Source organism: Caloenas nicobarica, chromosome 1, assembly GCF_036013445.1.
Source record: "Caloenas nicobarica isolate bCalNic1 chromosome 1, bCalNic1.hap1, whole genome shotgun sequence".
NCBI classification, from domain to species: Eukaryota; Metazoa; Chordata; class Aves; order Columbiformes; family Columbidae; genus Caloenas; species Caloenas nicobarica.
The window spans coordinates 83,240,453-83,257,633 of NC_088245.1; the positions used below are offsets into that span (position 1 = coordinate 83,240,453).

General features: G+C 39.9%; 1 protein-coding gene across 1 annotated transcript in view; it reads right to left on the bottom strand.

The window, feature by feature from the left end:
* PTPRO (protein tyrosine phosphatase receptor type O) overlaps positions 1–17,181 on the bottom strand; it is a 155,922-nt gene that overhangs the window by 49,815 nt on the left and 88,926 nt on the right. The window contains exons 3-6 of the mRNA XM_065654728.1: positions 6,751–6,909; positions 4,614–4,766; positions 2,549–2,995; positions 1,398–1,559 (exon numbers count right to left, since the gene is read on the bottom strand). Coding sequence (XP_065510800.1) covers positions 1,398–1,559; positions 2,549–2,995; positions 4,614–4,766; positions 6,751–6,909 — 921 coding nt within the window. The remainder of the gene's footprint in view (positions 1–1,397; positions 1,560–2,548; positions 2,996–4,613; positions 4,767–6,750; positions 6,910–17,181) is intronic.

Here is a 17,181-nt window from a genome sequence, read left to right on the forward strand (position 1 = left end):
AATATCTTAATAATTTATACCCAATGAAATTCAGTTTCATCCTTAATCTAGAAATCTATACATCTATACTTTGGATTAACAATTTCTCATTTCTCTCAGGTTTCTGTCCTCAGCAGACTTCATGGAAGACATTATTACATATTGTTTAATGGAAATAAGTCACAGCTTGTAAAATGGAATAACATTGGGTACTAAAAGCAATGCTACATAATTTATTTGTTGTACTTCTATACTTGTATATACTTTAATTCTTTCTGTATAATGATGCTGTCTAACAACTATTCCTAAAGAAAAGCAGAAGACAGTGAAATTACAAAAGCAGAGACAATGTCTCTTGTGTGCTGTTTCTTCTTTCCTCTTTATTTTCAAAGTATTTTTTTCTTTCAACCATAAAGTTATTAAAAACATAGGAGTGATATTGGAATTCAGTCACATGCAGTCAAGCATTATGATGAATTTAAGCCTAAATAGTTAGTATTTGTAAATGTTATGAGCTACTAAAACACATTTTTTGTTAGTAATGTATTTAATGAGTACATTTCCTCTTCATGTAGCAGTCTTAGCTACTGTGGCTTGTTGCAACATTCATGACTTGGGGGAGACACTATCCTTCCACATGTAAAATTGTGTGCTGCTGCAAGTATTCCCCTATCTCATTGTATGGACTATTTTGTAGGCTATATCTATTTCCTTTTGTAGAAAAAGGTATAAAGATAACCACAGCCATCAGAAGGATAATAATGTGAATTCACAAACACCTGTCTCACTTGCTGATCTAATTGTCAGTCATGGTGTTACTTTACACAGTTTTATTGCTTTGTCTTTTACTAACTCTTCAGTTAAGAAACCCTAGGATTCTACAGGGAAATAATTACTTTTTCTCCTCTGAATTTAGCAGGTTGAAATATTATATTTCATCTAGTGTAATTTGCCCCACGTTCTCTCAGACACCGTGTAATTTCAGAATTCACTGTTTAATTGTGCAATTCCCACACTCTCAGCCTGAGATGCCCTTCATCCCTAACCTGGTACATAGAGCCTCCAGGAGTAATGAATTTAAGTATCTTTGAGAATCTCTATAACCACCAATTTAATTATTGGAATTAAATCCTCTCTTTGAAAGATGCAAGTGGAGAACCTGTTTCAGTGAGCCAGTTCTGAACACTGGGCAATGACTCTCTCAAATATGTCACTTGCTTTCAGTTCTTAGCTCTGCCAAGACAGGACGATGAGGGCCCATCCAGGTAGGATATAATGTTTAACATATTTGCACTCTAATTCCAGAAGACCAGACTCTTCTTATCCTGCAGCAGATGCCATAGCTGCCATAGTGGTCAAACTCTGTACATTAAAGATATTGGTCTTGGAGAAAATGACAGATTTGTTGAGATACTTACTGATGTAAAAGCTAAGTTTTTTTTCTGATTGACTTCCCCGAACTTCACAAGAGCCAGAGGAGCTAAATGTCGTTACAGACAACTTATATTTTCCTGGTTCTTTCAGTTCAGCAACAAATTTGTGAATGTCCTCACTTACTGTCAAAAATTCTGTGGAGTTCTCTAAATCAGAGAGGAAAAAAAAAGTGTGAATTAATTGAAATTTGAAAGGTTCCAGCCACTGAGAAAATGATTTATATCAGAGATGCTCATACTGTTTCTGTTGTGTGATTAAAAGGTAACCAAAAGGAATGAATTTATGTGGGTAGTTTTATATCTTGCCATCAGCACAAGTGTAATTAATGACCAAGGTTTCAGGATAGGCGTAGAGGAACAATAAACTCAGGCCAAATTTTCATTCCATAGAAGGGATGATAAAATAAGGTTGCCATGACTGTCCAAACAAAAACCAGCATGGCATGGAAGAAAAGGAGCTTCCAACTTTCTATCTATTGCATTCTTACTCGGGAAAAAAGTATTCCCCTCAGTGTGGGAAGGCTTATGAAAACTGCTTCTCAGGAAATAAAATCCATTTGGATAAAACAGAAAATCTTTGAGCAACACGGATATTTTCTTGTAGCTCCATTACCTGAAAAGTCTCACCATTCTCCACCACAGCCTCCTTGTGGCCTAAGGAATATATTTGGTAGCTCTCCTCTGAAACAACTGTTAGTCTGAATCTAGACTATCTTTTCTGCATGACCCTTCCAGTCAAGGTCCCCCTGAGAACCTTTCTCAATGGCAGACAAAAGTAGTACTTCATATAATGTACCTTCTTTGTCTCAAATTTCTGCCAGCTCATTTCTCCTGTCTCCAATACCAGAAAGGATTTATGATAGCTGCAGTGTAAACACTGTGGCAATATGTACAACTGTATAAATCTTGTTTGACAACAGAGAATTGCAAACTATGATTTACCCATCCTCCCTTAGTTTTCTGATGCCCAGGCAGAACTGGATGCTATTCAATGCAAGAAACTTCTCAAGAAATTCTGCAGATCTAACAAAGTGCTCTGAGGTGCAGTACTAGGTAATTAATAATTTGTAGAGGAGACAGCCCACCAATGGAATTACAGAAAAGAGGTATGTAAAGTGTATAAGGCTCTGTTTTACCTTCCCTTTCAATATTGATATGGAAACCATCAAATGCAGTAGGTGGCTTTGGTGGTAACCAGGTCAGCACCATTTGTACAGGAAGGAAGGAAGGGGGCTCTGGCATGAGTTTTCCAGACGTGTTGACATCATTTGCCTTGTAATCACGGGAAACTGCATTGACAAACTCCTCTTCACCATCTGATGACTCAGCTTCATTAGACCACCAGTATGGCTGCGATGTGGTTTCATACTCAGTGCTGTTATAGCGGTAGTCCAGCCAGGCTGCAGATGTGTTTGGTGCTGGAATTTCAGGTGGGTTGTCAGAAAAATGGCTAAGCTTTTCTTTCCTTATGATTTCTTGTGGTCCCATGAATGATTCTTCTGCAAAATTCCCACTGTTCTCTTCCCAGTTGTTTCTGTTGATTGGCACAATCTGAACAGAAATGTTTCGAGGTGGGTAAGGAACTAAAAAAGAAACAAGGGTTAGTCTTTTAAAAGGTATGTTCTGTGCACCTTTACAATGTGTTATTTCCCCAGAGAAATACTATGCAGAAAAACAAGGCATTTAGGGATATTTTGAAATAAATTGTTCTTAACATTCTCCCTTCTCTTACATATACTTATAGCAGAAGTGATTCTAGTGGGATCAAGATGAGTGTAAATTCACAGAAGAATCACGGTTCAAGAATACCAGGAAGAAAAACAGATGTGAAATCACAGTAAATCAGACTTCAGTGTTATCAACGCAGCAAGGCTACTCGCATGTGAATCTGTAACAGTCGAACACTATTTATTTTATTGTGACTTCCAGAAAGATATTGATCATGGAAAAAAAAAGAAAAATATATGCTAAATTAATATATGGCATAGCTCACATTTAAAAAGGATGACCTTCACATTGCTGTAGGGCTTTTCAGGTGCTTTTAGCAGCCACCTTTTCACAAGCACTAAACATCAGCTTAAATTTTAATATTTGTGAAAGCTTGGTCCTAAGATTTGGAGCTCCAGAAGACAAGATTCTGGCATGCAAGGAAATTACTTCAACTCATGCCAGGAGGTGAACACACAGTATTTTGTCTTCCTTACTTTGATTGATAGTCTGTCTGTCCTTACACACGCTAAGAGCAAGTAGCCTCTGCAAACAATTTTGACTGGCACCCTTAAAGCTAGCACCTTACAACACACTAAGTTGTTCATATCCCCTGTCCCAGCCACGGCCACTGGTACAAAACCAGACACTACAATATTGTTGTAGTTCATGTGAAGAATAAGTGATGGGAGGATAGCATGAAAGAAAAATGTGATTTTGATGGTTGCATTTTTAGGGTTCAATAACTATACATAGGTTTCTAAAGACAGAACTCATTTGGCCTCAGTTGGCTTTGCTCTGTCCAAGGCAATGGACCAACGTCAATGTATTCATGTGAAGATTTGGCCTTTTGATTCTGCCACTGGTTCATTTCACTTTGGACCATAGAAAATGTCTGTGGTCCAACAGATTAACAAGAAAGTTTTGGGCACCATCCCAGGACCAAGCTAAATTAGTTCTGGACCCTGAACAAATGCAATTTTCAGCCCTTGTAACATTGCTGTCTTGGAAATTAAAAGTTCATGCTTCAGGGCATAAACTGGCTGCCAAGTGGGGCAACTATGACATTCTTCTTCTCTGTAATAGAAGACTGCACAATGAGGAAGGCCTTCTCCAACAATTTAGCTATGATTCACTGCGCAAGGAGACAGACCAATATAGATAGATCAATAGTCCGCTCAGTGAGGCTATTCCTGTGGCTTAAAAATTAATTCCTAGCACAAGGCCTAGGATATCTCGTGTCAAGTAGAATTTATTTTCTAAGAAGCAAGCTTTATAACAGAAACACTTGGGTAAATTTCACTTTGCACTGTATTGTACACATAAACCTGTGTACTAGCCGCAGCATCCTCCTCCCATGCTCCTGGCCAGGAGCAGCTCCCAGGACTGCTCCCACACACACCTTCCTCTCTGTGGGATCAATCCCCTACCCACAGCAGAAAGGAAAGCAGCCACACAAACTCAGAGCAAATGGCACGTAATAATTTTATTCACCCGTTCTGTGCTGTTTGGGCTCATGCTGCACTCCACTGTATTCTACCAGCGTGCTTTTGTTGAAGGTTGCTTCTGATACCAACTGAAATGTGATGTTACTGTAGCATATACCTGGTAGCCAGTGGTTGAAAACTGTTTTACCTTTAAAGAAATCTGCAGAAGGTTTAAAAAGAAAAGAAGAAACAAAAAAGAGGAAAATGCATCAAATGTTCAATTTCTGATAATGCAACTGCACATGCTGAACTGGCAGTGTTTCATATATTTAAACATTGCTCAGCTTGGTCTGAGGTATGAAATTCTAATAATTCAGTTTGCCAACATCTATCCTGGCTGTCAAATGGACTTGGTTACCAAGAAAAAAAAAAAAAAGCACAGCACAAGAAACATTAACTACTTTTCACAGGAAAGGAAACTGAATCTGGCAACCTGTTCCATATGAAACTGAATATCTCAAAGAGCATCTGACAGTTTCTGCAGACCTTTAACTGCTGCACGCAAAAGTCTCCTTGGTCTTTTGCTGACTGAAATATAACGTTTGGGGTAGATGCTGAAAGGGCCATCCACCATGCAGCCGAGAGCAAGCCACGGCACTGAGAACTGAGGTCACACCAACCAGTAGTATACGTGTGGGCTGAAAAGTTGCAGCAGGCTATTTGGCTATGGGAAGGAGTGTGCAAGTTGATTAGTGAATTTCTTAATTCAGGTTGACCTTTTTGTTTATCAGCAGTTGCAGCATTGCAGCCCCTGGAAACATGTATTAGCTACAGAAGACAAGAATTACTGCTGTTATCCCTTTTGTTCTCTGGAAAGAGGTCACATATATTTTGTGCTATGAACCAGAATCACCCTTCCTAACTTGTGGCACTTCATAGCATTGAAAATGTGATTTCTAGCCCCACCCTGTACGGAAGCAAAGAGACTCCAAAATTTTCTGACCTCCTTCTGGAGGTGCTTATCTCCCTCTGCTGACTTTAGAGAGAGCTTACAGTCACTAGGCTTCTACTTTGGGAGCCTTAGTTCAGTGCCTAAAATTCAATCCAGCACCTACTGGATTGCTCATAGGTGTTTTCTGCCACTATGCAACGCTAAACCATTGAGGTTTCAGGGCCTGCAGAGTCTGCAGGTGCCTTTCTCACCTCTTAGGGTGCTCTCCATAGGGCAGTCCCATTTACCTCTCTGAGACAGATGCTATACATAAGCTATACTGCAGGGCAAGAGGGAGTCAGTTATAAACAAATAAAAAAGAAAGCAGAACTTGCTCGTTAGATTGTTTACATGGTTAGGTTAATTGTTTAAATTGTTTAGATTGACTATCTAGGTTGTTAGACTGATTGTCCTTGATTAAATTATTTTAAGAAAATTGCCATTTATAGTATGCATTAGGGTTTATTAGTTCAGGGGTAATACTGAATGCTTCAGTAATATACAGTACTACACAGCACAGTACTATTAGCACTGTCACTGTATGGGTGACACAGAACTACCAGGTTTAAATCATGTGCCAGGAATCAGGTATATTGAATGGGTTTTCCAGCTCTGGGGCATCACAGAGCTCTCCTATCAGCCATTTACCAAAGAAGAAACCTTGGCCAGAGGGAAGAGACTGGGAAATTTTTAATGTTTTCAGCTGACATAGAATGTCATCCAGGGATTTCAACAAGCATATCTAGAAAACAAAAATGTGTCTCTGTCCTTCCAATTGAGTTTGGGGTTTATTTCCTTTTTCCTTTTGTTTTGGATTGTACAGCAACAGGGAAGATTAAAAAATGGTGGAAAGTTTTTTTGGATTTTAGTGTACATGCTTATTTGGAAGAACCAGAAACTGGGGACCCCTTCCTAGGTTGATTTCAGAACTGATTAAAAAAATCCAGACCACCCAGTCTTCCTCTAAAGTCCCAAGGAAAGGAAACATCACTAGAACTAGGATGGGAAGTAGGTTTAAATCCAAAGTGAACCACAAGTTCAATTTAAAGACCCATCCATTACTTCATGATATGAAAGTTATTATATAAACAGACACATTTCCAGAAATATAAATCATTATAACCAATACAGGTCAAAACCACACCTAAGACCACTGTTTAAAATGTTTCCAGAAGAGTTAACATTAAGTTTTATTGGAATAATTTCCTCCTACCTTTGTACAGCATTGTTCGGTAGTCTTTTCCTTCCCAATAGCTTATATTTACCCTGGTAAAAACATTGTACTTCTCTGGGTACTGAATTTCAAACAACACTCCTGTTTCTGGAGATGGTTTGTAATCATAGATAGAAACACTGCTCACAGGAAGGGGTTCTAAAGGATATACAAATAAAAGGAAAAGGGAAGAAAGGAGCAGATTAATAGGCAAATGAGTTCTTGACACATACACAACACCAATGAAACAAATGGTTTTGCTAGGTATAGCACGGGCACTCTTAAATCTACCAGGTGATATCTGGGACTTCACAGAGGTCTATGGCAAAGCTGGTTGTGACATTGTCATAGCCAAGATTTGTGTGTTCCCCCAAAATCAACTCATGTTCTTTATTTGCCATAAAAATTAGCAGTTTTTATTTAAACACTCACAGTTATCATCCCAGAAAGATTTTCATCTGTAATGCTTGCCAATCATGTAGAAGTGCTCAGACAAAAACAACAAAACACTTGAAATAGTTCGTAAGTTTGGCATAAATTTGAACTTTTAAGATTAGCTGAGGAGCTTATAAGTGTAATGGCGAAAGGAAGCTAACTGAATGAAGATTTTTTTATTCTGATATGTATTCATTTCTTTATTTAATGGGTAATTACACAGTCCCCATTCCTACCATATCTGAGAGGGCTACCATCTTCCACATCTTTATCCACAGCAAACTTCTACAAAATGTAGCAGTACCATTACCATTATCTTACAGATGAAGAACTGAGGTATGGAGAAGTAAAGTGGTTTACTAGAGGGCACAAGGGAAGCCAGTACACAGAAGAGAGGTAAGCATAGAACTGCCAATATATTGGTCTGAACTCTGAGCCAGGTGGGTGATAAAAACTAAGAAAAATAGCCTGTGGCATCTAGACCAGTGTAGATTAAGGACAGATGTGTCAGTTCACTGGAGCTGGGGGTCTGGATTGTTGCTAATAAGAGAATCGCAGTTTTATTCAGCCTCCTTTATCTACCAAAAAAACCCAAAACAAAACCAAAAAACAAAAATCCCCCTTTTGTTTCATGCTTTCCTCAGCAAGAAAAAAATGATAGCAAACCAACTATACATTGGTTAAGATGGCCAAACAGATATTGAAAACAAGGTTATAGTGTTACTTGAAATTTATCATACTAGAATATTTTCATACAAGTAGTTAACGCACAAAACCCTCAGTAATTATGCCTACATCCATATAAGTATTATCATGTAGATTTAGTTCCTGCACACTGTAGGGAACAGATTGAAAAATTCAGGCTGTTCATTAGCATGGCCTTAGAGGACACATTTGAGTCCAAAGTTCTGCTGCAGTAGGCTCTGGAGAAAAACTAATAATACATGTTTCCCCAAAGAGTATACAGTCACAACAGGCAAGAGAAAGAGTAGATGAAAGGGAAGAGCAGTACCAGATTCAAAAGTGGAATTATCCCACAGAAGGTGGAATAGGATAATCAAAGATTAAAAAGCAAGACTGCAGTGAAAACAAAAATTAAATCCCAATTAAGGGCATAGTATTTTCACCATAGTGCTAAGTTTCAAGATGTAATGAGAAATGGTGAAGAAAAAGCAACTAAGAACAAAAGCCACAGATGCAAATAGAATCTCTCCCCTAGTCTTAAGAAGAAGTTGTGTTGTCATTTTTAACTTTGTCAGAGCATGAGAATGCAATGTTGTCGGATTATTAAACTATTTCTCATGGCAAAGACACTTAATTAGCTTCAGATAAATATCAACACATTTGGATGTTAACCACTTACACATAGAAACTCCCAATCTCACAGATACCAACAGGCACTTCAGTGATGGGATCTGTGAAAATTTTGCTGACAATTTCTGATAGCCTAGAAATAAACAAGAGTAAAGCAGATCACGGAAAACAAAGCCTACCCTCTTCTTTCTGCTGAGGCTTTTCCCATCACTTATTCTGAAATAAATAGTTGATCTGACTATCCATGTGACTGGAGGGTTCATATCGCAACTCACACAGCACACAATAGTAGTTTAAATATCAATAACAATCTCTAAATAGCACAACTCTTACATGCACTCATCTTTCATGTTAGCAGGTGTGCCCTGGGCTTTCATCTGCTATCTCATTCACATCTGAGGTCTCCTTATTTCTGAAAGAATTACTGAAATTTTATGTCAGTGATTAAATTACCCCATTTATTCCTTTCTACAACAAATCAAATAAAGGATAGAAGCTATATTCATCTTTAATATAAATGATTTTTCCTCCCGATGCTTTGATTTAATTAACCAATAATTGAATTAAGCGGTAATCACCACAGACTCTCTTTCTTGTTGTTATCTTCCACTTACTATCCTCTCCTTGCTTATGGCTGATGTTAGCAGAGTAGCATGAGTGATAAATGCAATTTAAAGATTCTTCCATTATATTATTTCTTCCAGCACCAAATCTTCACATCGAAAGCTAATTGAACACTGTGAAATTAAAAGGACACTCAGCAGATCAAAATCATGTTCTATTTTTCACTTACTAACTGCTTCTAGGGTTATTAAACATAAAGAATATGTGAAACATTACTCTTCACTATCTATATTTATAATTCAGAGCATAAACAGTCTGGACTTTTCAATTTTAAGATTTTCAGGTTTTAGGATCCAGCTTTTCACAGATGTCAGTAGTTCTCAAGAAGTAGACTAAATAAAGGGTAATACAATACTTCAGAAAACTTAAAAGATTTATAAATGCTCTGCACTGCATTGACGTCTGAAGTCATATTACAGAAGAGACTTAGAGGATTTCAGTGTCCCTCTAATAGCATGTTTAAGGCACTTCTTCATGTACAATCTCTTTATTTTTAGACTTGCAGATTATATTAAACACAAACATACAAGCTTGCAGGATCAAGAACTAAATTTGCCGTTTTTTTCTTAGTGTCTCAGAATTTGCTGCTCCTATAGCAACTGTTTTCCCATTGTATCTGTTTATGGGAAATGTAAGTTGTGTGTCTCTCCTAGACACTTAGCACACAGCTTGTTTTATACAAACATCAAGATAGCACAATAAATGCTGCTAACCTCTTGCTCAAATGCCATGGAAAATTCTGGATGCTAAATCCTCCATTAATGTATTCAATCTATGCATATACATAAATGATTGCAGCTCAGGAGGGAAGGAAAGAAAAAAAAAGTATACTGAAAACAAGTACCGTATTATAATATGTCCAATTTAATTTGGTTTTAATATTTGTAGATTGGGTCACACTACAGATTCAATTAATGATTGATTACTGTGGTAGCTTAGATGTGGTTCAAATGGGACTGAGATCAAGTCTCTTGCTTCTCACACTCAAACCCAAATTAATTATGGCTTACCTTCACATTGTGACTTTTATAAAAAATAAGCCCCATTATTGCAGTGATCTAACTCTCACGAGTAATCCCCTTTATTCACAAGAAGTTGTGAAATACTTAACTTTCTCCCCAGGTTGACACTATTTATATCTCTATTTAGTTACTGGGAGTAAGTCATAGCCAGGGTAAAGCTTCCATTATGCTAGAAATTCTAGGGATCATTTTAACTCTTGATAAAAATCAACCATTTTTGAGATTAAACAGCTGCTATTTAATACTTTAGGAATATAATGTTCAATTTTATGATATGTAATAGAGGATACCATGTGTAATTGCTTATGAAAGGGGAATGTCAGTGAAAGTAGTATCTGTGCAATGATGGTATATACTGCAATTTCTAGATGCCCACATAAAATGACAAATAAAAAGATGATACAAGCTAAAAAACAAAGTTGCAGGTGTATCTGTTGTTCCTGATCAGATTTAGGCCAATAGTTTAGGTTAGCTGAGAAACAGAAATTAGGGCAGGAAAAAATACTCATATGGTTGCAGTTCTTTTTGTTTCTTCAATTATGAAGGAGGGGTTTTTTCACCTCAAAAAGGGGTAATATGATTTGTTTGCTGGGAAAAGCTGAGCATCAATGGACCTGGATTTCTTCTGAGTTATGTTTCAAAATTGGGGCTGCCATGGACAACCAGCCTTTTTAAAGATGCGCCAAGTCGTCCTTTAAGAAAGAAAAACACGAGGGCCTTAAATTTTACATTTCATTGGAAAAAAAACCTATGAAGCTCCTACTTCAACAGCTCTGATCCTTTAACGAGGCAGGGAAAGGATTTGACCTGCTGAATCACTTCCTGCAGCACCTGGCACAATGACAACTGAGCATTAACTAGGTCTAATGCCAATTACTTTCTGAGAGCTGAAGAGATCAGAGTCCCTCAAGAATATTTTTTGTAGAAGGCACAGAGGTAAAACTCTCCCCTAAGAGAATATATTTTACAGTGATTTATGTAAAGAACCACCAGCTTTGGAAACAATGAGACATTTACCAGTCAAACCTTCTAATCTTAAGCTAAAATAAAAGTCAGGCAGAGCTGCTCTGAATTACCCTCAGAGATCCTGAGATCCTGATTTCTCCAGTTCCCAGCAGAGATCTATTTTTCCTACAGCACACCATAGCTCTGCAATTTACTGCTTTCCCCATTCCTTCAACTGTACAAACATTTTTTTCTTGCACAAAAAGAAAAATTGACAGTGAATTTGAAAAAAAAAAAATCTATATGAGTATGAGTCACCCTGGGAATAATAAAACAATACTTCAGGCTGGGAAAAAGGAGGATCAGTGAGAATTTCAATCACTGGTTTTATATCCATGGTCTTTATTTCTTTCATAAACTACTTTAAGATGAATTAGTAATAAGGTGGAACTTTTCTTTCAAATGTTGCAAAACATTAAATTAATTCTATAAATTCTGGAGTTACTTCACTCCCATTGAAAAGCCAGAACTCCAAGAGCAGAAGAAAGCAGGTTTGAAATAATTGTGTTAGGTACCACAAGTACTTCTAACATTTTCCAGATTGAAAACTGGAAGGTGATTTTGATAGGCACTACACAATTGCACACATAGGAATCTGGCCAGGATGATGCGATTCACGTACCTATTTTTGTGAAAACCATCGCAGCGATCTTTAATAATAAGTGGTCAAGGTCTCAGTTTTTCTCCTTCAGTGAAGTACTGAGCCCAATTTGTTGAACATAGCTTTGCTACAGAATCAGCAGAAAAATGTGCTGGTTTGTGCTCAAATTCTACTTTACAGGTTTCCTACCTAAGAGTTGAATGCACCCTATTCATCTCATTACAGGCCACCAGATCAGGATGAGGAAGTTGATGATGCCTTCTACGGGCAGCTGAGAGCGGCCTCGCAGTCACAGGCCCTGGTTGTCGTGGGGGATTTTAACTACCCTGATGTTTGCTGGAAGGACTACTCAGCCAGCCAGCCTCAGTCCAGGGGGTTCCTCCAGTGCATTGATGATAAATTCCTGATGCAAATGGTGGATGAGTCGACTAGGAGAGGTGCACTGCTGGACCTTATCCTCACTAACAAGGGAGGTCTGGTTGAAACAGTAAAGGTCGAAGGCTGCCTTGGTTGCAGCTATCATGAGATGGTGGAGTTCAGGATCTTGGGTGGCGGGAACAGAATAACAAGCAGAATTGCAACCCTGGACTTCAGCAGGGCCAACTTTGGCCTTTTCAAACAATTGCTAGGGGAAATGCCATGGGCAAGGCTGCTTGAAGGTAAAGGGGCCCAAGATAGTTGGTTAACATTCAGGGACTGCATCTACCAAGCTCAAGATCAGAGCATCCTGACACGTAAGAAGTCAAGGAGGGGAGCCAGGAGACCTGCGTGGTTAAACAGGGAACTGCTGGGCAAACTCAAGTGGAAGAGGAGGGTTTACAAATCATGGAAGGAGGGGCTGGCCATTTGGGAAGAATATAAGGCTGTTGTTAGAGGATGTAGGGAGGCAACTAGGAAAGCTAAGGCCTCCTTAGAGTTAAACCTGGCAAGAGGGGTCAAGGACAACAGAAAGAGCTTTATCAAATACATGGCAGATAAAACTAACACCAGAGGCAATGTAGGCCCACTACATTGGGTGTATGTAGTGGGGTGGGTGCCCTGGCGACAGAAGATACAGACAAGGCAGAGTTATTGAATGCCTTCTTTGTCTCTGTCTACTCTGCCAGAGGCTGTCCTGAGGAGCCCCGTACCCCTGAGGCCCCAGAGGAAGTCAGGACAAAGGAGGAGTTTGCCCTAGTTGATGAGGACTGGGTTAGGGACCAGTTAAGCAATCTGGACACCCATAAATCCATGGGTCCATATGGGATGCACCCGCGGGTGCTGAGGGAGCTGGCTGAAGTCATTGCTGGACCGCTCTCCATCATCTTTGCCAAGTCTTGGGAAATGGGAGAGGTGCCTGAGGACTGGAGGAAAGCAAATGTCACTGCGGTCTTCAAAAAGGGCAAGAAGGAGGACCCGGGCAACTATAGACCGGCCAGCCTCACCTCCATCCCTGGGAAAGTGATGGAACACCTTATCCTTGGTGCCATCTCAAGGCATATCAAGGATAAGAGGGTCATTATGGGCAGTCAACATGGCTTCACCAAGGGGAAGTCGTGTTTGACCAACCTCATAGCCCTTTATGAGGACATAACGAGGTAGATAGATGGTGGCAGAGCAGTGGATGTTGTCCACCTTGACTTCAGTAAAGCATTTGACACAGTCTCCCACAGTATCCTCACAGCTAAACTGAGGAACTGTGGTCTGGATGATCGGGTAGTGAGGTGGACTGGGAACTGGCTGAAGGAAAGAAGCCAGAGAGTCGTGGTCAATGGGGCAGAGTCCAGTTGGAGGGCTATATCTAGTGGAGTGCCTCAGGGATCAATACTGGGCCCAGTATTGTTCAATATATTCATCAATGACTTGGATGAGGGAATTGAGCATACTATCAGCAGGTTGGCTGATGACACCAAGCTGGGAGGAGTGGCTGACACGCCAGAAGGCTGTGCTGCCATCCAGCGAGACCTGGACAGGCTGGAGAGTTGGGCGGGGGAAAGTTTAATGAAATATAACAAGAGAAAGTGCAGAGTCTTGCATCTGGGTAGGAACAACCCCAGGTACCAATATAAGTTGAGGAACAACCTGTTAGAGAGCAGTGTAGGGGAAAGGGACCTGAGAGTCCTGGTGGACAGCAGGATGACCATGAGCCAGCACTGTGCCCTTGTGGCCAAGAAGGCCAATGGCATCCTGGGGCATATGAGAAACAGGGTGGTTAGCAGGTCGAGAGAGGTTCTCCTTCCCCTCTACTCTGCCCTTTTGAGACCGCATCTGGAATATTGTGTCCAGTTCTGGGCCCCTCAGTTCAAGAAAGACAGGGAACTGCTGGAGGGAGTCTAGTGTAGGGCAACAAAGATGATTAAGGGAGTGGAACATCTGGCTTATGAGGAGAGGCTGAGGGAGCTGGGTCTCTTTAGTTTGGAGAAGAGGAGACTGAGGGGTGACCTCATTTATGTTTATAAATATATAAAAGGTGAGTGTCACGAGGATGGAGCCAGGCTCTTTTCAGTGACAGCCAGTGATAGGACAAGGGGTAATGGGTTCAAACTGGAACACAAGAGGTTCCACTTAAATTTGAGAAGAAACTTCTTCTCAGTAAGAGTAAAAGAACACTGGAACAGGCTGCCCAGGGAGGTTGTGGAGTCTCCTTCTCTGGAGACATTCCAAACCCACCTGGACGCCTTCCTGTGTAACCTCATCCAGGTGTTCCTGCACTGGCAGGGGGATTGGACTGGATGACCTTTGAGGTCCCTTCCAATCCCTAACACTCTGTGATTCTAAAGTCCTTGCTCGGGAAGCAATATGAGGATGTGGACTGTGCTCAAGACGACAAAACCCTTGGGCTCTGAGAAGAAATACTGCAACAAATAGCTTATACTTTGCATCAAAACAATCTGAACTACAGAACAAGGAAACTCTATAGTTTGTGATGTTTTGGTTAATGTGAACAAGCGCTGAAACTATTCCAGTCAGAGACAAGCAGAAAATAAACTGTTCAGTCTTGGAGAGAAGGCCCAAATTAACAAGAGAAGCCTCAAATGGTAGCATACATACATGTATATTCGTATAATGTTATGATATTTTATAATTTTATATGTACATATTTATGGACACATAATTAGATGTATTTATATTTACACATAATTCTATATATTCTTATATATCATAGAATCATATAATGCATCAAATATATAGTTAGCTTTCAAATGATCTTTCTCCCGAGGTATCTTTTTTTCTAGACAGATACCTTTGAATGGTAAAACAAAAGTCTTCTCTGACTAAAATGGGGTGAGTTTCAACCTGTGAAGAGACATACCTATTTCTTGTCAATATGTTGAGAAGCAGCACATTGCTGAGGGATGTGAATAGGAGAAAGGAAATGTCATCAAGGTATACCATCAGAAAGCAGAGGTCTTTCATGACTCTCACTGAATTTCTAAGTAGGTAATCTCTTTGAAGCACCTTGTTCTCATTTTGACATCCCTGATTTGGATACACACTCCTCTGAGTGAAACTTGTATCTCCAGCATATAGCCCTGCATGGACTCCTTCACAGACATCAGGAGATCCCAGAAAACTATTGTGAAATATTGAAGTACAGCCTTGGGAATAACCACACTGGCATCACTGGCTATCCTGCTTGATTTATTTTGTGGCAGCCTAGCGAATGGGGCCAATCTGCAACTGGGAAAGCTCTTCTGATACTAATGAAATTACAACCGGAATTAATTTGGTCCCAGAAGCTAGTTGCAATGTGCCATTTTTTTCATATGTAAGATATAGATGGAATAAATTCAATAGTTATATGTCTTTGCATGGTTAAAATAAACTAAGAATCTTAAATAGGCAGAGAGAGCATATGGCATGAAGAAAAACATTAATCTATCCTAACTCTCATCTGCCAAAAAAAAGCAAGTTAATAGTCAGAAAATTATGTAAAACAGACAGTGGACAATACCAATAACAGGAAAAATTTTAAAAAAAGAAAAGAAAAAACCAACTGTCACATTATGCAGTTTTGTATGAGAAGACAATGATCACAACATGAATTTTAAGATGTCTCCTCAAAAGCACTGTCCTGAAATACACCTTAAAAAGCCCAGTTTGCCACGCTGTCTCCTCATTCCAAATTTACTTTCATTTCTGCATCCTTGTGCTCAAAAGATGAGCTACGTCAGTAGCTGAGGCTGCTGCAGGAGAGCTAGCACTCATCGGTCTGCCTGGCAGAAAATACTAGGAAGGAGACTGAGCCCTTTCCCTTGCGAAGCTCACAGTTTACAGCACACTTTTAGTGCTCAGTACAGCATTCTTCAACACTGCCTGCAGGAATGCGCTTTCTTTTCCATGAATCTGGTTGTCTTTCTGTTGAGATAAAACCAGTGAAATTCACTGTTCCCTTTTTGTTACATGAGCTCCCCATGCAGCACTGGCAGACTGCCAAAATCACTGGTCCTTCCAAGGTTTGGGTGAGCAGCAGAGGCCACAGCAGGAAACCCTGAGATGCTGCCAGCACACCCGCATCAGACAGGTGGTGAAAAGGGGTGGGCTCCTTTCAGTCAGAAAGGACGACGTCAAGACTTGGAGAACAGAGAGTGACATGGGATATGCCCCGTGGAGCTATCAGCCTCACTCTCTTTCGGGAACACCTTGTGGAAGCCCCCTGAGCCAGAAATGGAAAGTCTGGGGCTGGCTTTAATGGGCTGAGTGACACTGGCTCCCTTCTTCCTTCAGAGATCCCCTACACAGGAGCGTGTGCTCCATCTGCCACCCTGGATCATACCTTCCCCTGCTACCAGTGACCTTTGTGGGCTTTGGAAATCATACAGCATTATCCCCACTACACGACTGCAAATGCTGCATTCAAAACCTATTGGAAATGCATGGTGAAGCATTTGTTCAGTTGCGTATGACAGCTGGTGCTTCCACAATTTGCTAAAAAACAAAAAAAACCCACCCAACCAACCAACCAAAAACAAAACCACAAAAAAAAAGAACCCCAAAAAACCCCCAAGCAAGCCATAAAATAGGAAATTGGATTAGAATTATTGCCTTTTCTGCAAGGTTAAAGCAGACAAGGAAAAGGAAATTCAGGCTGCCTATGAACCCTTAAACTGCTCACTACACATAGATGTTCTTGCACGTATCTAAGGCATGTATGCCTTACGAAAGACTTGCATTTCTCAAACACATGATACTTTTCCCATAGGAGCCTTCATGATTGTCCTCATCAGGGCACAGCTTGAGCACACATGGGAAGGCTGAAGAATGTATAGATGATGCAAAATCTGGTTAGTCCTAAGTTTCAGGTATTCACTTGGTAATGTATGAGGCCACTGTAATATGTTTTGAATGTTATTAGAGTGGATGGCATTTCCTCATTGACAGTATAATACCACTCCTCACTTTCAAGACAACTAAAACTGTCCATAGCTTCCAAGGTACCATTTATCAAAA